The 21,979-nt window shown below is 42.8% G+C and overlaps 1 protein-coding gene across 2 annotated transcripts in view; it reads left to right on the forward strand.

Moving 5' to 3' along the window:
- LOC124789539 (bifunctional coenzyme A synthase) overlaps positions 1-21,979 on the forward strand; it is a 148,509-nt gene that overhangs the window by 67,307 nt on the left and 59,223 nt on the right. The window contains exon 4 of one of the 2 annotated variants that reach the window (XM_047256934.1): positions 21,450-21,704. The exons of the other annotated variant lie outside the window; for it this stretch is intronic. Within the exon in view, the coding sequence (XP_047112890.1) occupies positions 21,450-21,704 (255 nt within the window). The remainder of the gene's footprint in view (positions 1-21,449; positions 21,705-21,979) is intronic. 2 annotated transcript variants of the gene reach the window in all.

Raw genomic sequence — 21,979 nt, forward strand, 5'->3', positions numbered from 1 at the left:
TTCTTTTATGACGAGCCGTTCTATACCCCGCCAGCGTTCGGCAGTGACGTGTGAAAAATCTGTGTGCGTTAGTTCCAGTACGTCTGGCAGCTTAACTTCTAGTTACTTCTCGGGACAAATCCTGCAGCTTGGCTCCAGATCAGTTCTGTTGGGTTCATATTGTAATGGTACAGTAGCAAATGTAAAAATGCAGCATTTGTATGATTTGCTCGATGCTGTGAAAAAGATTGTTTTTCATGTTTCTACATTATTTATCTACCCCTGTGGTATAAAACGATGGACAGTCCAAATATAGAGGATTTGGTTTTTCATTTTTGCCTTAAAAATTAAATTGTTATATTTTCCTAATTTAAACAACTTTTATGAACAATTTTTCATAAAACATTGATAATTAAGAATTTGTATTTGAAACGAAAATAGGAATTTCGCGTCCAATATATAATTAGAAACAAGAGGATGTGCAGTATTCATAAAAAAATGATGAGTTTTATAATTACGAGATGTAGGTACTTCAAATTGAATGAGAGAAGGAAAAAAAGTGATACTGGGGAGATTTGAACTAATGCACAAATATCCACATGTGGTTTATACTCAGTTACGTTACCAACTATGCTACACGTTCAGTGTGTATTTACTTATCAACTGCAGTACATACAGTGCTGGGAAAACTTCAAAGCCGATTATCTCCGTAAATTTATGAAAAACATTAAGAACAGCCTATTTGTTGGCACTTTTTAACCAAGTTCCACGCGCATGTTTCACTACTGAAGAGAAAGCAGCCTCAGCCATTTTCATACTGCATACTGCAATCAGTGCGCAACGCTGCAGAGGCTGTGACTGTACACGATTTTTGAAATAAAAACTACGTAGCTAGAGCGCAATTAAGAAAAACATCGATGGCTGTTGATACATTTGAATATCTTAAAGTTTCATTTAACGAAACTTAGTTATAAGATATCTATTACATAAGCAGGACCTACTTCCAAGAGCATAACAACACTATTGTATGTGTGCTATGGCTTCTAACCAATCATCGCATTTGTGTTTGATTACATCAGGTTTATTCTTACGATGAATGGATTATAAGAATACAGTGTTTTCATTAAGTATTTTATGAGCTTGTTTCCTGCTTCCTGCTTCCATTTATTTCTCCATTTCTATTTTATGTTTTTATTCAGTTATCCAGTACTCTGTGCTAACCTGATTTGCAGTTGACTTTAAATCACATTGTTCTCACTCCCAATTAAAGGAATTGCTTCATTGGTGCTCCACTGTTTTTGCAGTTTTGACTGTGATAACCTGTTGCTGCAGGCATGCCAGTGAAGGAGGTGTCACAAATTCAGATAAATAAAAAATCCATTCATTTCACACATTTATATGCATATATAAGCCAACTTCTAAATGTTTGTTTTTTGTTTGAGAATGCATGTGTTAGTTCCAATTCGAAAATCTAGATTCTGATATTTTACTGTTCATGTCATTTCCCATAACCTGTCCATGAGTGTGTTATTATGTGTAGTGATATAGTTTGTATTTTCAAACATTTGCAAAAAACTCAAACTTTATTGTTAACTGTAAATGTAATTTGTGCTATTTAGAAACCTTTTGCAGCAGTATCCTTGTTCAAAAGTAATCATTCCCCAATTCCATTGTGTATCTCGGTGCGTATTTATGCAAATAAGAGCATATTTTTTAGAATCTTTGTAAAGCATAAGTGTTGTGCATTACTTATTTCATCGTAAATTGGCATTAGTGATTTGCAATTACTGTAAATAACTATCATTTGTGTCACATTGGTTTTCTCTGTTAACGGGGTTTATATTGTCTGCATTTATCGTAAGTTAATAGTGTCATTGTTGTTAGTGATCACAACCTAAAAAAACACTTCAGAGAAACAGTAAATCTTATTAAGCCGCAACAGAGCCCACAGCCCCCAAACTTTTTGAAAGAAATAGGTGTAATGCATTGGCTGTTACTTATTTCCATTGTAATTTTGTTTTGCATAATATATTTCAGTTGTATAGTCATTCCCAAAAAAAGTGTTTAACTCATTAACTATATATGTTTTGGGGTAGTCATTTTCGTGGGCAGTGTACTACTGTTTCTACTATACCAAATATCATTGCTACAGTTTTAAAGTCCGGCCATGTTTTTCATAACCTATATGGTTAAGATTAAACAATTCACTTGAAAGTGGCTACACAACATGGCCATGATACACTAAATAAAAATAAAGTGGAAGTGAATGACATCTGATGAAAGAAACGTACTTCTTTCAAGAAGTTAATTTTATACCGAGTTGTTCTGTTTTCTAATAGATATCTTCTTTTGGTTGTTAATCACTGCAGTTCTGAAATGTAACTGGTAATACTTGAAGCACATCAGGTTCATCAATTAAGAAAGAATCAGCAGGCTTAGTTTGTGATTGTTTGTTTACTGTTCTGTAAATTACTGCACTAGGTACAATGTAGTCCCTTTGTTTCTGCTGTTCTCGGACACAGGATGAGTCAGTTGCTGTTTGTAAGCAGCTGGAAATCTTCCTGACTGCTGTTGTGTCAAGTGACTGGAAGCTTCTGCAAATAGGTGTTTTTGGAGGGCTATTGAAAATCATGTACCAGAGATACCAGTAGTGTCCTGAGTATTATCCTCTCATGTGGCTACTGTTTCCTTTGCAAGAAGTTCGTGATATATCAGTTCTCATTGACTTGTCCATGAGTGACATGTTAATGCTAGGTCTAGGCTCCTCTGCAGTGGTGGTAGGGACCAGAGAGAAATCTGCTTGATACACCTATCCCCCTAACCAACAAGTGTGAGGCACTGTCTTCCACTGAAACTGTAACTGATCCTGAGACTCACTTCACCTGTTGGGAAATGGGCCATGTCCCATATCAGGAATTCAAATGTGTGGTGAGTAAGGGTTCTCCTTCAGGAATTAGCAACAAGGGTTGGGAGAGGACACCAAGTGCACTCAGTGTGTATGCCCAGGGGCCTCAGTCAACATACTGAATAGGTCATTGTGGCAGCCATTGAGGGAATGGCGTGCAGCCAGTTACAAATTGTGACTCATGTAGGGAAAAAGTGCCTGCTGCCGGGATGTGAGGTTGTACCTGCATAATTTCAGCAACTGGCAGAGAAGGCTGAGAATACCTGCCTTGCTCATGGAGCTTCAGTGAAGCTCACAAACTAACTACAGCATTGTCACTAGAACTGATCATGCTATTACCCCATCCCTCACCCACACTCTCCCCCCATCTCTGTACCCCCATGGTTCTGAGTCATGTGAAAGACTGAAACTACAGACTGCGAAATTTCTGTGGCAAGCTACGCTGCATTTCCCTAGACTTCAGCCATAGTGCCGAGAACTTCAGGGTACCACAAATGGGTTCGGGTATGCACTGCACAGTTGTGTAGGGTGCACATAAGAGTTTTTGAGAGTAGGCGAGTCTCCATCCAGTCCAGATAATAATAGCTGTAGGACACCCAGAAAATTCTCCCCCCCCCCCCCTCCTACACACACACACACACACACACACACACACACACACACACATTAAAATTTTAGAGGTTAGCAGTTGAAGCATCCACAACAAACAACAGAGATTGAAGCATTCCTATAAAGTAGTGAAGCTTTTAAGTACAGAAAGTTGATTGAAACCTGAAATTGACATTACTGAGTTTTTGGGGGAGTAATTTAAACATTCATTGACGAGAAAAAGAAACGTGACACCAAGACAGGGATGTGCGAGATAAACGAAAGTTGGTAGGTGTGTTTCTACATCTGCAAGACGATGTCTCTTCAGATTTCACACCAGTTGTATAAGAGTGGTGCTAGTAGTGCCACTATGAGGATGCAAATCAGATTTGCTTTAAATACATGCTGCAGTGGTCATGAGCATTAGTTACCTGTGAGATTGGACGTAGTGAGGTGATTTTAGACAAGAATACCTTTAAGCTGATAAAGGCACAATTATCAACAGCTCACTGGGTTTGAACAAGGTCATGTAAAAGGGCTACGAGGAGCTGGGTGTTCTTTCCACAACATCGCAGAAAAACTCAACAGGAATGTAGCTACTGTATGTGATTGCCGACAGTGGTAGTCACAGGAAGGTACAGTTGCAGCAAGACCAGGTTCCAGATAGCTGTGTGGCACTACTGTGAGGGAAGACTGTCATGTTCAGAATATGGCTCTGGCACATCATACTCCATATGCAGCAGCAATTCGAGCAACAGTTGGCACCATTGTGACACAACGAAGTTTTACAAATTGATTACTTAAAGGGCATCTCAGATTCACACCTGTAGCGTGCATTCCACCGACACCAAATGACCTCTGTTTGCGACTTCAGTGGTGGCTAGCGAGAGGTCATTGGAGGGCAGAGTAGAGATCTGTTGTGTTTTATGATGAAAGCTGGTTCTGCATTGGTGCCAGTGATGGCCACGTGTTGGTTAGGAGGCGGCCAGGTGAGCGACTGCAACCAACCTGTCTGCTGCTTAGACACTCTTTACCTACACCTTGAGGTACAGTGTGGGATGCAATTTTGTGTGACAGGAGGAGCATTCGTGGTTACCCCATACACCCTGACTTAAAGTTTTTACAAGTCTGGTGATTCAACCTGTTCTGCTGTGAACAGCATTGCACAGGGTGTTTTCCTGGAGGAAACATTCACCCACTTATCGTTGTTGTAACCCAACGTGCCCCACATTGTGTTGACATGTTGCTTTGGCCTGTTCAATCACCAGATCTCTCCCCAATAATGCATGTATGGGACATCGTCAGATGACAACTCCAGTGTTACCTAGAAACAGCATTAACTGCCCCTGTGTTGACCAACCAAGTATAGCAGGCATGGAACTTCATCCTACAAACTGACATCCGGCACCTAAAGTAGATACATTGTTTCTTGACTTACAAAAGGCATTTGATTCAGTGTTACACATACTTATTATTGAAAGTATGAAGATATGGGATACCAAGGAAGATTCGTGACTGGATGGGGGATTTCTTCGTTGTTATCATGTTAGATGGTGATTCTTTTACAAATGTAGAAGCAGCTTCAGGTGTACCTCAGGGAAGTGACTTGTACCCTTGCTATTCATGCTATATATTAACAACCATACAGACAATATTAATAGTCAGCCAAATAGCCATTGCTGTGGCTGGTGTCCGCCTCTGTAGTGCAGTGGTAACGGTACCACCTACCACACGAGAAGCCCGGGTTCGATTCCTGGCAGGAGACTGGGTGTTTTGTCCCCATCATCATTATTTTCATCCATCATTGACATGCAAGTCACTGAAGTGGCGTCATCTTAAAAGGCTTGCAATGCGGCGGCCGAACCCCGAAGGGGATATCCTGGCCAATAAATGCCATACGATCATTTCATTTCATTTTTTTGTGGCTGGTGACGCCCATGGAGAGACCTTTTGGTCAGAATGAGTGGCATTGGGGTGGATGATCTGCAGTGAAATGTATAAAAGTGTCACCGGCAGTTACCATGCTAAAATGGCCTTCCCATTGACGTGTGCCAAAGTTTTCAGTGTAGGCAGGCATTTTCATCTTTGGTAATACCATGGGAAGGAGATCAGGCCAAGATAAATGTAGTACAGCACTTTCCCCAATATACAGGGTGATTCATGAAGATATGCAAATATTTTAATATGTTTTTCTACAAGTAAAACTAATGAAAAAAGTTCATATTAACGTAAGTCCGTAAATGTTTAGTTATGGAGTTACGGCTGATAAAAGATTTTGCCTGAAATTTAGCAACTTCGCTAATATGAAGCCCTCGCAAAACTGTATGAGGTTGAAGTAAAGCACGATTTCCATTTATTTTGTTGTTATTGATCTGGTGAATCTAATAAAACGTGTCCCAGACGTGTATCAGCAGTAGCTGTTGTTGTACCAGTCACGAACAGCATTCCAGTGACTGCTTTCCAACAGGATGACCCTTGTCCGTATACCACTGTTGTAACGTAACGTGCTCTACAGATTTAGACATGTTGCCTTAGACTACTCGATCACCTGACCTGATTCCAATCAAGCACATATGGGTGGTGATTGGACGACACCTCCAGCACTATTCCTGTATTGACTGACCAAGTTCAACAGGCAAGGAACTCCATCTCACAAACTGACACCTAGCACCTGTGCATCACAATGTACGCGTATTTTCATCCCAACATTCAACATTCTTGCAGGTACATCAGTTATTAATGTACCAGCATTTCACATTTGCAATAGCTTATCATGCACTTAACCTGTGATCTTGCAATGTTAATCACTTAAATATTGTGCCCAGACAAATGTACTCCCGAACTTTCATTGCTGTGCATTAATTATTATTTGGTGTTGCAAATTTTTATCCATCAGTGCATTAAGTATCCAAAATTTAGGTGTAGGTCCTCCTGCTGCACCAGTGAGTACATTTATGGGACCTGTCTAAGTGCTGTACAGAGTTAAATGCTTGGTGAACGACCTCCTGTGTGCACAGACTCACCATGAAAGCATCTTCTCAGTTGGTAATGTGCCATATGTTGAAGGAAGAGAAGAAGAACTGAAAGTGTAAACAGTTGGCTTTGTGTCCTATCAAAAAGTGAGGGAGAATATGTAAAATCCACAACCTGTCAATTTGTTGTTGAGATTTCATCATCTAGTCACTTCACCCTTAGCATCCAGCACCTCTTCCCCCCTGGCCCCCTCCCCACTCCAAAAAAAAGTGTATACCACCACATCAGTGCAAGCAGCAGTGTCAGTCTCCTCTGACATATGCAGGGAAGAAAAGACATCAACATTGGTGTCTTCTTCTCAGACTAAAACTAACTTTCAGTCATTGGCTGAAAGAGCTGCAAGCAGTTGGACCTGAATTAGTAAGCTCTTACTTCGTCCCCTTCAGACTAATTCAGAAAATTACCCCATGAACCGAAACAATTTTGCAAGAAGTAGTATAAGGCTAAATCTCAGTACCATCTACATCTACATTTATACTCCGCAAGCCACCCAACGACGTGTGGCGGAGGGCACTTTACGTGCCACTGTCATTACCTCCCTTTTCTGTTCCAGTCGCGTATGGTTCGTGGGAAGAACGACTGTCTGAAAGCCTCCGTGCGCGCTCGAATCTCTCTAATTTTACATTCGTGATCTCCTAGGGAGGTATAAGTAGGGGGAAGCAATATATTCGATACCTCATCCAGAAACGCACCCTCTTGAAACCTGGCAAACAAGCTACACCGCAATGCAGAGCGCCTCTCTTGCAGAGTCTGCCACTTGAGTTTGCTAAACATCTCCGTAACGCTATCACGGTTACCAAATAACCCTGTGACGAAACGCGCCGCTCTTCTTTGGATCTTCTGTATCTCCTCTGTCAACCCGATCTGGTACGGATCTCACACTGATGAGCAATACTCAAGAATAGGTCGAACGAGTGTTTTGTAAGCCACCTCCTTTGTTGATGGACTACATTTTCTAAGGACTCTCCCAATGAATCTCAACCTGGTACCCGCCTTACCAACAATTAATTTTATATGATCATTCCACTTCAAATCGTTCCGCACGCATACTCCCAGATATTTTACAGAAGTAACTGCTACCAGTGTTTGTTCCACTATCATATAGTCATACAATAAAGGATCCTTCTTTCTATGTATTCGCAATACATTACATTTGTCTATGTTAAGGGTCAGTTGCCACACCTCTGTGAAATGGCTTTGGAAAAAGGTGTTTAGTATTTCAGCTTTACGCGTGTCATCCTCTGTTTCAATGCCATCATCATCCCGGAGTGTCTGGATATGCTGTTACGAGCCACTTACTGATTTAACGTAAGTCCAGAACTTCCTAGGATTTTCTGTCAAGTCGGTACATAGAATTTTACTTTCGAATTCACTGAACGCTTCACGCATAGCCCTTCTTACGCTAAGTTTGACATCGTTTAGCTTCTGTTTGTCTGAGAGGTTTTGGCTGCGTTTAAACTTGGAGTGAAGCTCTCTTTGCTTTCGCAGCAGTTTCCTAACTTTGTTGTTGAACCATGGTGGGTTTTTCCCGTCCCTCAGTTTTACTCGGCACGTACCTGTCTAAAACGCATTTTACAATTGCCTTGAACATTTTCCATAAACACTCAACATTGTCAGTGTCGGAACAGAAATTTTCGTTTTGATCTGTTAGGTAGTCTGAAATCTGCCTTCTATTACTCTTGCTAAACAGATAAACCTTCCTCTCTTTTTTTATATTCCTATTAACCTCCATATTCAGGGATGCTGCAACGGCCTTATGATCACTGATTCCCTGTTCTGCATTTACAGAGTCGAAAAGTTCGGGTCTGTTTGTTATCAGTAGGTCCAAGATGTTATCTCCACGAGTCGGTTCTCTGTTTAATTGCTTGAGGTAATTTTCGGATAGTGCACTCAGTATAATGTCACTCGATGCTCTGTCCCTACCACCCGTCCTAAACATGTGAGTGTCCCAGTCTATATCTGGTAAATTGAAATCTCCACCTAAGACTAAAACATGCTGAGAAAATTTATGTGAAATGTATTCCAAATTTTCTCTCAGTTGTTCTGCCATTATTGCTGCTGAGTCGGGAGGTCGGTAAAAGGAGCCAACTACTAACCTAGCTCGGTTGTTGAGTGTAACCTCCACCCATAATAATTCACAGGAACTATCCACTTCCACTTCACTAGAGGATAAACTACTACTAACAGCGACAAACACGCCACCACCGGTTGCATGCAATCTATCCTTTCTAAACACCGTCTGTGCCTTTGTAAAAATTTCGGCAGAATTTATCTCTCGCTTCAGCCAGCTTTCTGTACCTATAACGATTTCAGTAGGTAAAAAGACGAGGGCTAGTAGAAATCCTTGGGTAACAGAAGAAATATTGAATTTAATTGATGAAAGGAGAAAATATAAAAATGCAGTAAATGAAGCAGGCAAAAAGGAATACAAACATCTCAAATATGAGATCGACAGGAAGTGTAAAATGGCTAAGCAGGGGTGACCAGAGGACAAATGTAAGGATGTAGAGGCTTATCTCACTAGGGGTAAGATAGATACTGCTTACAGGAAAATTAAAGAGACCTTTGGGGACAAGAGAACCACTTGTATGAACATAAAGAGCTCAGATGGAAACCCAGTTCTAAGCAAAGAAGGGAAAGCAGAAAGGTGGAAGGAGTATATAGAGGGTCTATACAAGGGCGATATACTTGAGGACAATATTATGGAAATGGAAGAGGATGTAGATGAAGATGAAATGGGAGATATGATACTGCGTGAAGAGTTTGACAGAGCACTGAAAGACCTGAGTCGAAACAAGGCCCCCGGAGTAGACAACATTCCTTTGGAACTACTGACAGCCTTGGGAGAGCCAGTCCTGACAAACCTCTACCATCTGGTGAGCAAGATGTATGAAACAGGCGAAATACCCTCAGACTTCAAGAAGAATATAATAATTCCAATCCCAAAGAAAGCAGGTATTTACAGATGTGAAAATTACCGAACAATCAGTTTAATAAGCCACAGCTGCAAAATACTAACACGAATTCTTTACAGACGAATGGAAAAACTAGTAGAAGCCGATCTCGGGGAAGATTAATTTGGATTCCGTAGAATTACTGGAACACGTGAGGCATTACTGACCTTACGACTTATCTTAGAAGAAAGATTAAGGAAAGGCAAACCTGCATTTCTATCATTTGTAGACTTAGAGAAAGCTTTTGACAATGTTGACTGGAATACTCTCTTTCAAATTCTAAAGGTGGCAGGGGTAAAATACAGGGAGCGAAAGGCTGTTTACAATTTGTACAGAAACCAGATGGCAGTTATAAGAGTCGACGGACATGAAAGGGAAGCAGTTGTTGGGAAGGGAGTAAGACAGGGTTGTAGCCTCTCCCCGATGTTATTCAATCTGTATATTGAGCAAGCAGCAAGGGAAACAAAAGAAAAATTCGGAGTAGAAATGGAGAAGAAATAAAAACTTTGAGGTTCGCCGATGACATTGTAATTCTGTCAGAGACAGCAAAGGACTTGGAAGGGCAGTAGAATGGAATGGATAGTGTCTTGAAAGGAGGATATAAGATGAACATCAACAAAAGCAAAACGAGGATAATGGAATGTAGTTGAATTAAATCGGGTGATGCTGAGGGAATTAGATTAGGAAATGAGACACTTAAAGTAGTAAAGGAGTTTTGGTATTTGGGGAGCAAAATAACTGATGATGGTCGAAGTAGAGAGGATATAAAATGTAGACTGGCAATGGCAAGGAAAGCGCTTCTGAAGAAGAGAAATTTGTTAACATCGAGTGTAGATTTGAGTGTCAGGAAGTCATTTCTGAAAGTATTTGTATGAAGTGTAGCCATGTATGGAAGTGAAACATGGATGATAAATAGTTTGGACAAGAAGAGAATAGAAGCTTTCGAAATGTGGTGCTACAGAAGAATGCTGAAAATTAGATAGGTAGATCACATAACTAATGAGGAAGTATTGAATAGGATTGGGGAGAAGAGAAGTTTGTGGCACAACTTGACCAGAAGAAGGGATCGGTTGGTAGGACATGTTCTGAGGCATCAAGGGATCACCGATTTAGTATTGGAGGGCAGCGTGGAGGGTAAAAATCGTAGAGGGAGACCAAGAGATGAATACACTAAGCAGATTCAGATGGATGTAGGTTGCAGTAGGTACTGGGAGATGAAGAAGCTTGCACAGGACAGAGTAGCATGGAGAGCTGCATCAAACCAGTCTATGGACTGGAGACCACAACAACAACAACAACAACAACAACAACAACAACAACAACAACACAACGATTTCAGCTTTGGTGCTTTCTATCAGCGCTTGAAGTTCCGGTACTTTACCAATGCATCTTTGACAGTTTACAATTACAATACAGATTGCTGCTTGGTCCCTGCATGTCCTGACTTTGCCCCGCACCCTTTGAGGCTGTTGCCCTATCTGTACTTGCACGAGGCCATCTAACCCAAAAAACCACCCAGTCCATGCCACACAACCCCTGCTACCCATGTAGCCGCTTGCACGGTCGCAGAACCGTCTCAGCCTCTGATTCAGACCCTCCACTCGGCTCTGTACCAAAGGTTCGCAGTCAGTCCTGTCGACGATGCTGCAGATGGTGAGCTCTGCTTTCATCTCGCTAGTGAGACCGGCAGTTTTCACCAAATCAGATAGCCGCCGGAAGCCAGAGAGGATTTCCTCCGATCCATAGCGAGACACATCATTGGTGCCGACATGAGCGACCACCTGCAGATGGGTGCACCCTGTACCCTTCATGGCATCCGGAAGGACCCTTTCCACATCTGGAATGACTCCCCCCGGTATGCACACGGAGTGCACATTTGTTTTCTTCCCCCCTCTTGCTGCCATATCCCTAAGGGCCCCCATTACGCGCCTGACGTTGGAGCTCCCAACTACCAGTAAGCCCACCCTCTGCGACCGCCCGGATCTTGCAGACTGAGGGGCAACCTCCGGAACAGGAGAAGCAGCCATGTCCAGCCGAAGATCAGTATCAGCCTGAGACAGAGCCTGAAACCGGTTCGTCAGACAAACTGGAGAGGCCTTCCGTTCAGCCCTCCGGAATGTCTTTCGCCCCCTGCCACACATCGAGACGACCTCCCACTCTACCACAGGTGACGGATCAACCTCAATGTGGGCGGTATCCCGGGCAGCCACAGTCGTAGTCCGATCGTGGGATGCGTGGGACGAGCTGGCCGTCCGCGACAAACCCCCATCCGGACCCCCACAGTGATGCCCATTGGCAACAGCCTCAAGCTGTGTGACTGAAGGCAACACTGCCTGAAGCTGGGAGCGAAGGGATGCCAACTCAGCCTGCATCCGAACACAGCAGTTGCAGTCCCTATCCATGCTAAACACTGTTGTGCAAAGAACGTCTGAACTAATCTACAGAGAGCACAAACAATTCGACACAAAATTTAGACGGTTATTAAAATACAAGGTTGCCCAGTAAATGCAGTAATGCTGCTACTTGCGCACTGCTGACACACTACTCGGCAGCGGAAGGAGACTACGCGATTTTACACTATTCAGGTACTAAAACGCGATGCTACAACTTCACTGTCTCAGTTTGACCTCTGCCTCTTAAATACTGGGGTCGCCACACATTTCAGTGTCGCTCATGGTAGTTACTCGGCCACTGACTTATAAATTTGCAGCCCAGGACTTTTCCCTCCATCCACTGGAGAGCACATGAGGACCTGTGTGGTAGTGACCACTTCCCTATCTTCCTGTCACTGCCCCGGCGTAGGCCCATGAACACCTGCCCAGATGGGCTTTAAACAAGGCGGACTGGGAAACTTTCACCTCAGATGTCACCGTTGACTTTCCCACACATGATAACATCGATTTGATGGTTGATCAGGCGACTACCGCAATTGTTTCTGCAGCAGAAAATGCTAAACCTCACTCTTTAGGGTGCCCCCGGCGAAAGGCAATCCCTTGGTGGTCGCCGGAAGTAGCTGAGACAATTACAGAGCGTCGGCGAGCTCTACAGCAACATAAGTGGCATCCTTCCCTAGAGCATCTGATAGCCTTTATGCGGCTCCGTGTCCGTGTACGCTAAATTATAAAACGACAGAAGCAGGAGTGTTTGGAGAGGTACGGGTCGACCTTTGGGTGCCATAAGTCACCAGACCCCAACAGGTGTCCCTGACATTACCACCAATGGTGTGCTATGTACTGACACAAAAGCAATAGTCAAGTACTGTGCTCAATCCTCTGTGTCGGAGAACTATCCCCCAGTTTTTACACCCTCAAACGGCAGATGGAAAGGAAAGTCGTCTAGTTCACTACACGCCACAGTGAATCCTGTAACACCCCTTTTGCATGCCCTAAAGACTCTATTAACCCTGCCGCTCTCCACTGTCACTTCCTCTCAATTCTTGACGTGTTCTGGGGCTCTGAAGTGGTTTACACAGATTGCTCGATGGCCAATGGTCATGGTGGCTTCGCTTATGTCCACAGAGGCATTTTGAACAACATTCCTTGTCCAATGGCTCTAATGTATTCACTGCAGAGCTGGTGGCCATCTCTCGTGCACTTCAGTATATCTGTTAATGCCTTGGGGAATTGTTTGTTCTGTGTACTGATTCCTTGAGCAGCCTGCAAGGTATCTACCAATGCTACCCTCGCAATCCCTTGGTAGCATCCATCCAGGAGTCCATCTATGGTCTGGACCGGTCCCATCATTCAGTGGTGTTTTTGTGGACCTCAGGACACATTGGCATCACAGGCAATAAACTTGTCGACAGGCTGGCCAAACAGGCTATGCGGAAACCACTTCCGGAGATGAGCATCTCTGAACCTGACCTGCATTCTGACTTACGCTATAGGGTTTTTCGCCTTTGGGAGATGGAATGGCATAACAGTACACACAACAAACAGCGTGTCATTAAGGAGACTACGAATGTGTGGAGGTCTTACATGTGGGCCTCTCGTAGGAAATCAGTTGTCCTCTGCCAGGTCCGCATTGGCCACACTTCGGCGACCCACGGTTACCTCCTGCGCTGTGAAGACCTTCCTGAGTGTTGGTGCGGCACCCGGTTGAGAGTGGCTCATATTCTTGTGCACTGTGCCACATTGACTGCCCAGTGACGAAATCTTGGGTTACCGGACTCATTGCTGCTAATTTTCTCTAACAATGCCTCATCGGCTGATTTAGTTTTACGTTTTATTCGTGAAGGTGGGTTTTATCATGTGATCTAAGTTTTAGTGCATGTCCTTTGTCCCTCTGTGTCCTCCACCCTAGTGCTTTTAGGGTGTAGGTTTTAATGTGTTGCAAAGTGACTGGCTTCTCCTTTTTATTCTGATGATCAGTCAGCTATGATAATCTGCGTTGTTGTTTTAATTTCTTCATCCTATTTCTTGCATTTTCTTGTCCCCTTTTGCCCATTTACGTGTTTGTTACCCTTCGTCGTTCTTGTAATTTTTCCTTTCATTCCGTTTTGAGTTGTCAGTTTTGTTTGTTCTATTCTCACACTTGTGGCATTGTTTTATTCGGAACAAGGGACTGATGACCTTGTAGTTTGGTCCCTTTCCCCCTCTTTTAATCCAACCAACCAATCCACGTACAGTTTCACAGCCATTAAGTGGAGATGACTCGTTCACACCATCATGCAACATCAATGGATGGTACTTAATACCAACTTCAGGGAGCCATCTGGAAGGCACAAGATTGGATTTTGGAGAGTAGTTTCCCTTCAGTCTCAGGACTATATCGTTATACTGAGGTCTACTTCAGTAATCAGTTGCTTAAAGTGGTTGCCTAATTCAGCTTCTTAAGCCTACTGTTAAATAAAAAGCTGTCATACATGCCGCATCTGCATTAATTGAATGACAGTGGTATGGTAAAACTTAACATTCTTTGGTTTCAGAGTGGCCCCACTCAGAGAGTTATTACATAGACCTTTCAGAAGTCCCTACATATACTATGTACATGCTGCATATGGATCATCAGTACTGTTACAGGGGATATTCTGAAAGTTAGTGTCACCAATGTTTTTCAGATGGAAACTTTATTTCCAAAAACAAATACGGCACGACATCATGAACTATACACTTTGTACTAATTTTTAACAGTCATCACCAACGTTACAACATTTATTATAACGTGCAATCAGTTTAAAGAAACCACTCTGGTAAAACTCGGTGTCCTGAAACCATTATGGACCTGTCCGCTAACTCCATGTCCTGTACCCTGGCAGTGTTGTTTTCATTCATTGATGTGGAGGGACACCCATTTGATCTTCATCCTCTGCGCCCTGTTTTCCTTCTCTAAACATGCGATACTAGCGACCAACCGTATGATGAGACGTGTACTGTACACAGTTTGTAGGCGTTACACACTGGTCCCTCGTGCTTATTCATACCAGATAAAAGCACAAGGTGCCATTGGTGAGCATATTGTCAGTACACGTCCGTCTGCCATTGTGATGTGTACTCAAAAAATGCTGGGCACACCAATCTACAGCTGCTTTCTCTTCTATGGTGCTCTGTGCATGTATTTTTCCTCCTCTGCTGATGTCCATTCTGTTGTTGAATGAGCAAAGATTGTGTGTGGCTTTGTATAGTGATTGCTTGTGTCACCTGGTGTATCTCTTCTCTCGTAAAAACAATGATGAAAATAACTCGGGAACATCCCTCACAGTATGTGGTCTGCTTGACCGTACTGCACGTAGTGGTGTGAGGACAGGAGGTGCATTTTGTATTGGCCTGACCAGCAGTCCATTTCAAAAGGCATGTTCCCATATGGTAAGTTCAGTGTCATCAGCTACACAGTAAATATCACTTGAAAGTCTGAATTATTGTTTTATTTGCTGACTAACAGTGGAGGCTCCTTAAGAACCATCCCAAGGCAAGCTGTGATGTAACTGTAAGTACTGAGAACCCATATTCAGTTTCCTCTGCTGGACTGCAAAAGTTCCTTTCTTTTTGAGATTTGTCTTGATAGATAATTTCTCCCCAGATGCATCTTGATCTGATTCCAAAACCAAAGAAGACTACTGTTTTCAAGTAACTTTTTCTCTGTCTGTGAATGCACCAGTTTTTAATTCCTTGCATGGACAGCTTCAGAATAATGACCAAGGTTTGCTACCAGTTTCTTTCTTGACAAACCTGAACAATAATCTCCAGTTTAAATTCATGCAGTATTTTCACTGCTAACATAATAATAGCCTTTGCCAAGTGTGTGAAACACTCAAGAAAGCTGTAACTTCCTGTTGTGTTGCAATGTAATGAACTGTCAACCACTGTTGCCACAGAACACCTAGATAACAAACATTCCACATTTTCTGGCTGCACTATATGACACTGTTACCATCTACATCTACATGATTACTCTGCAATTCACATTTAAGTGCCTGGCAGAGGATTCGTCGAACCACAATCCTACTATCTCCCTACCATTCCTCTCCCGAACAGCACGCAGGAAAAACGAACACCTAAACCTTTCTGTTCGAGCTCTGATTTCTCTTATTTTATTTTGATGATCATTCCTACCTATCGAGATTGGGCTCAACAAATTATTTTCGCATTCGGAAGAGAAAGTTGGTGACTGTAATTTCGTAAATAGATCTCGCCGCGACGAAAAACGTCTTTGCTTTAGTGACTTCCATCCCAACTCGCGTATCGTATCTGCCACACTCTCTCCCCTATTACATGATAATACAAAACGAGCTGCCCTTTTTTGCACTCTTTCGATGTCCTCCGTCAATCCCACCTGGTAAGGATCCCACACCGCGCAGCAATATTCTAACAGAGGACGAATGAGTGTAGTGTAAGCTGTCTCTTTAGTGGACTTGTTGCATCTTCTAAGTGTCCTGCCAATGAAACGCAACCTTTGGCTCGCCTTCCCCACAATATTATCTATGTGGTCTCTCCAACTGAAGTTGTTTGTAATTTTTACACCCAGGTACTTAGTTGAATTGACAGCCTTGAGAATTGTACTATTTATCGAGTAATCAAATTCCGACTGATTTCTTTTGGAACTCATGTGGATCACCTCACACTTTTCGTTATTTAGCGTCAAATGCCACCTGCCACACCATACAGCAATCTTTTCTAAATCGCTTTGCAACTGATACTGGTTTTCGGATGACCTTACTAGACGGTAAATTACAGCATCATCTGCAAACAACCTAAGAGAACTGCTCAGATTGTCACCCAGGTCATTTATATAGATCAGAAACAGCAGAGGTCCCAGGACGCTTCTCTGGGGAACACCTGATATCACTTCAGTTTTACTCGATGATTTGCCATCTATTACTACGAACTGCGACCTTCCTGACAGGAAATCATGAATACAGTCACACAACTGAGACGATACCCCATAGGCCCGCAGCTTGATTAGAAGTCGCTTGCAAGAAATGGTGTCAAAAGCTTTCCGGAAATCTAGAAATACGGAATCAACTTGAGATCCCCTGTCGATAGCAGCCATTACTTCGTGTGAATAAAGAGCTAGCTGTGTTGCACAAGAACGATGTTTTCTGAAACCATGCTGATTACGCATCAATAGATCGTCCCCTTCGACGTGATTCATAATGTTTGAATACAGTATATGCTCCAAAACCCTACTGCAAACCAACATCAATGATATAGGTCTGTAGTTCGATGGATTACTCCTACTACCCTTCTTAAACACTGGCGCGACCTGCACAATTTTCCAATCTGTAGGTACAGATCTATCGGTGAGCGAGCGGTTGTATATGATTGCTAAGTAGGGAGCTATTGTATCAGCGTAATCTGAAAGGAACCTAATCGGTATACAATCTTGACCTGAAGACTTGCCCGTATCAAGTGATTTGAGTTGCTTCGCAACCCCTAAGGTATCTACTTCTAACAAGGGAACCACCCCATCGCACCCCCCTCTGATTTAGTTATAAGTTGGCAGAGTGGATAAGCCTTGAAAAACTGAACACAGATCATTCGAGAAAACAGGAGGAAGCTGTGTGGAATTATGAAAAAAATAAGCAAAATATACAAACTGAGTAGTCCATGTGCGAGATATGTAACATGTAGGTTAGTCTGAGCTCAGGAGCGCCGTGGTCCCGTGGTTAGCGTGAGCAGCTGAGGAAAGTTCATATTTTATTTTTAGTTTATGTGACAAACTCTTATGTTTTCATCACTTTTTTGGGAGTGATTATCACATCCAAAAGAAAACCTAAATCGGGCAAGATGGAAGAATCTTTTTACTCATTCGCCAAGTGTACAAGTTAGGTGGGTCGACAACATATTCCTGTCATGTGACGCACATGCCGTCACCAGTGTCGCATAGAATATATCAGACGTGTTTTCCTGTGGAGGAATCGGTTGACCTATGACCTTGCGCTCAAGGTCCCATTGGAGAGGCACGTCCTTTCGTCCAATCACCGCACGGTTTTGCGGTGCGGTTGCAAAACACAGACACTAAACTTATTACAGTGAACAGAGACGTCAATGAAGGAACGGACAGATCATAACTTTCCAAAAATAAAGAAAGTAAACTTTTCACTGGAGGGAAGACTTGAACCCAGGACCTCTCTTTCCGCAGCTGCTCACGCTAACCACGGGACCACGGCGCTCCTGAGTTTATATTATCCTTGATGTTGCCTATCTTGCACATGGACTACTCAGTTTGTATATTTTGCTTATTTTTTTTTCTAGTTCCACACAACTTCTTCCTGTTTCCTCGATTGATCTGTGTTCAGTTTTTCAAGGCCTATCCACTGTGCCAACTTATAACTAAATCTGAGGAGGGTGCGATGGGGAGGTTACCTTGTAAGAAACTCATGCTAGCAGCTGTTCATGTTTCAAATTCTGGAATATTCCATTCGTCTTCCCTGGTGAAGGAATTTCGGAAAACTGCATTCAATAACTCCGCTTTAGCGGCACAGTAGTCGGTAACAGTACCATCGGCACTGCGCAGCGAAGGTATTGACTGCGTCTTGCCGCTTGTGTACTTTACATACAAGCAGAATTTCTTCGGATTTTCTACCAAATTTCGAGACAATGTTTCGTTGTGGAACCTATTAAAGGCATCTCGCATTGAAGTCCGTGCCAAATTTCACACGTCTGTAAATTTTAGCCAATCTTTGGGATTTCGCGTTTTTCTGAACTTCGCATGCTTTTTCCTTTGCCTCTGCAACAGCGTTCGGACCTGTTTTGTGTACCATGGGGAATCAGTTCCATCTCTTACCAATTTGAGGTATGAATCTCTCAATTGCTGTTGCTACTATATCTTTGAATTTGAGCCACATCTCATCTACATTTGCATAATCAGTTCGGAAGGAATGGAGATTGTCTCTTAGGAAGGCATCTAGTGACACTTTATCCACTTTTTTAAATAAAATTATTTTGCATTTGTTTCTGGTGGATTTAGAAGAAACTGTATTGAGCCTAGCTACAATGACCTTGTGATCACTAATCCCTGTATCAATCATGATGCTCTCTATTAGCTCTGGATCGTTTGTGGCTAAGAGGTCAAGTGCGTTTTCACAACCATTTACAATTCGCGTGGGTTCGTGGACTAACTGCTTGAAATAATTTTCGGAGAAAGCATTTAGGACAATCTCAGAAGATGTTTTCTGCCTACCACCGGTTTTGAAAAAGTATTTTTGCCAACATATCGAGGGAAGGTTGAAGTCCCCACCAACTATAACCGTATGAGTGGGGTATTTATTTGTTACGAGACTCAAATTTTCTCTGAGCTGTTCAGCAACTATATCATCGGAGTCTGGGGGTCGGTAGAAGGAGCCAATTATTAACTTAGTTCGGCTCTTAAGTATAACCTCCACCCATACCAATTCGCACGGAGTATCTACTTCGACTTCACTACAAGATAAACCACTACTGACAGACACAAACACTCCACCACCAATTCTGCGTAATCTATCTTTCCTGAACACCATCTGAGACTTCGTAAAAATTTCTGCAGAACTTGTTTCAGGCTTTAGCCAGCTTTCTGTACCTATAACGATTTCAGCTTCTGTACTTTCTATTAACGCTTGAAGCTCAGGGACTTTCCCAGCACAACAACAACAGTTTACAACTACAATTCCGACTGTTCCTTGATCCAAGCACGTCCTGTATTTGCCATGCACCCTTTGAGATCGCAGCCCACCCCGTACTTTCCCGAGGCCTTCTAACCTAGAAAACCGCCCAGTCCACGCCACACAGCCTCCGCTACCAATGTCGCCGCCAGCTGAGTATAGTGAACTCCTGACCTATTCAACGGAACCCAAAACCCCACCACCCTATGGCGGAATCTGCAGCCAACACGGTCGCAAAACCGTCTGAGCCTTTGATTCAGACCCTCCACCTGGCTATACACCAAAGGTCCGCAGTCGGTTCTGTCAATGATGCTGCAGATGGTGAGCTCTGCCTTCATCTCGTAAGCAAGACTGGCAACCTTCACCAAATCAGATAGCCACTGGAATCCAGAGAGAATTTCCTCAGATCCAAAGCGACACACATCATTAGTGCCGACATGTGCACCACCTGCAGCTGGCTGCACCCTGTGCTCTTCATGGCATCCGGAAGGACCCTTTCCACATCAAGAATGACTCCACCCGGAATGCACACGGAGTGCACACTGGATTTCTTCCCCTTCCTTAGCCGCCATATCCCTAAGGGGCCCCATTACGCGCCTAACATTGGAGCTCCCAACTACCAATAAGCCCACCCTCTGCGATTGTCCGGACCTTGAAAGCTGAGAATCATCCTCTGAAACAGAGCATCTGATTCAGCCAGAGACAGTACCTGAAACCTGTTTGTCAGACGCACCGGGGAGGCTTTCTGATCAGCCTCCGATGACATCTTTCGCTGCCTGCCATGCCTTGGAACAACCTCCCAGTCAACCACAGGTGAGGGCTCAGCCCCACTGCGGGCAGAAACCGGGGCAACCACAGCGGCAGACCGATCTGTGGACAGACGGGACGAGGTTGACATCCCCATGATACCCAAGTCCGGCTCCCCACAGTGGGATCCAGCCCAGTATGAATCTGGTGCTTTTATAGTTGCTGTGTGGCTCATATACATACTGAGTGTACTGTCTTGGCAAACTAGAGTTGAGGGGGGGGGGGGGGGGGCTGATGCCAAATACTTACCGTATCTTACATACCTGCAGACAGTGAGACAGTATATTCCATCTTTTGGGTGTACATCTAGGACATAATTATTTGTTCTACCAATAACTTAGCAGCCATATTCAAGGTGAGCCAGTTACTGAATCTCAGATTTTGTAGCTTGTCCAAACTCAAGAAGAAATAAGTTTGTCTCAAATGCAAGCTTAAAATATAATGGGACATTCTGTCTGCTTGGAAAACTTCAAGAAACACATCAGATACCTCTTGAGGAAGGATATGGTTTTATATGTCCAGAGATTGGAAAATCTACAGAATTTGAGATTCAGCAGCCAAATCACCTTCAAACAGTTGCACAGTCGTCAGCTGAAATGTCAAAAGAAGAAATAATTTTGTCCTGAGTGCACGCCAGGAAGATGATGGAATATTCTATCCACTGGGAAAACTCCATTACATATAACAAGACAGTTATTGAGCAGATTTTACCATGTACTCTAGTAATGCTTCTAGTTCTATGTCTGTGCTGTAGTGATGGGGACTAAAAGCCTCTCCCTGCAAATATAACCCCAGCGAAGTCTTCAGCGATATCCTCCCTTCATGTCAATAACCTTAACATTATCTCTCTCTCTCTCTCTCTCTCTCTCTCTCTCTCTCTCTCTCTCTTTCTTTTCTTCTTCTTCTTTAGCCCTGTCATCTATACTTAAAATAGTCCACATCTTTTCATTTGTGTTATAAATATTAACATCTTTGAATGTCTAGTTAAGTCTGTATCTTGTGTTTAGGGTTTCTTAATATGCATAACTCTTCACAAGTATCTGCCAAATGAATATTGTTTTATGACAGTATCTACTTTTATTTATTTATTTATTATTTTTTTTAGCCAAATCCACTCATACCAAATCACCCATACATTATTGGACTCACTGGCAATATTGCTAGTGGAAAATCATCAGTAGCAGGAAGGCTAGAGAAACTTGGAGCAGGTGTAATTGTATGTGATAAACTAGCACATGAGCTATATTGTAAAGGTGGACCTTGCTACGATGGATTGAGACAGTTGTTTGGAGATGGTATTCTAGACAGTCAAGGTGAAGTGGATCGAAAAGCTGTGGGTTCTATTGTGTTTAATGACAAGGTATTTAAATTTAGAATTATATTATTAATTTAGTACATAACATTAAGGTCATTAAATCATTCACAAATGTGGTTTCACACATATAGCAGTCCTGTTCTATCCAAGTGATAGTTTGCTGTTGATGTGTTCTCAACTGCAGTGAAACATGTGTATTGCTAGTTCATGATAAATTTGGCGAAGAGGTACTGAGCTCCAGTAAAAGTGTGTATTTTTCTAGTTCATGATAAATCTGGCAAAGAGGCACTATCTGAGTGATAGTTTGCAGTTGTGTTTTA

This window comes from Schistocerca piceifrons, chromosome 3 (genome assembly GCF_021461385.2).
Source record: "Schistocerca piceifrons isolate TAMUIC-IGC-003096 chromosome 3, iqSchPice1.1, whole genome shotgun sequence".
Lineage (NCBI taxonomy): Eukaryota > Metazoa > Arthropoda > Insecta > Orthoptera > Acrididae > Schistocerca > Schistocerca piceifrons.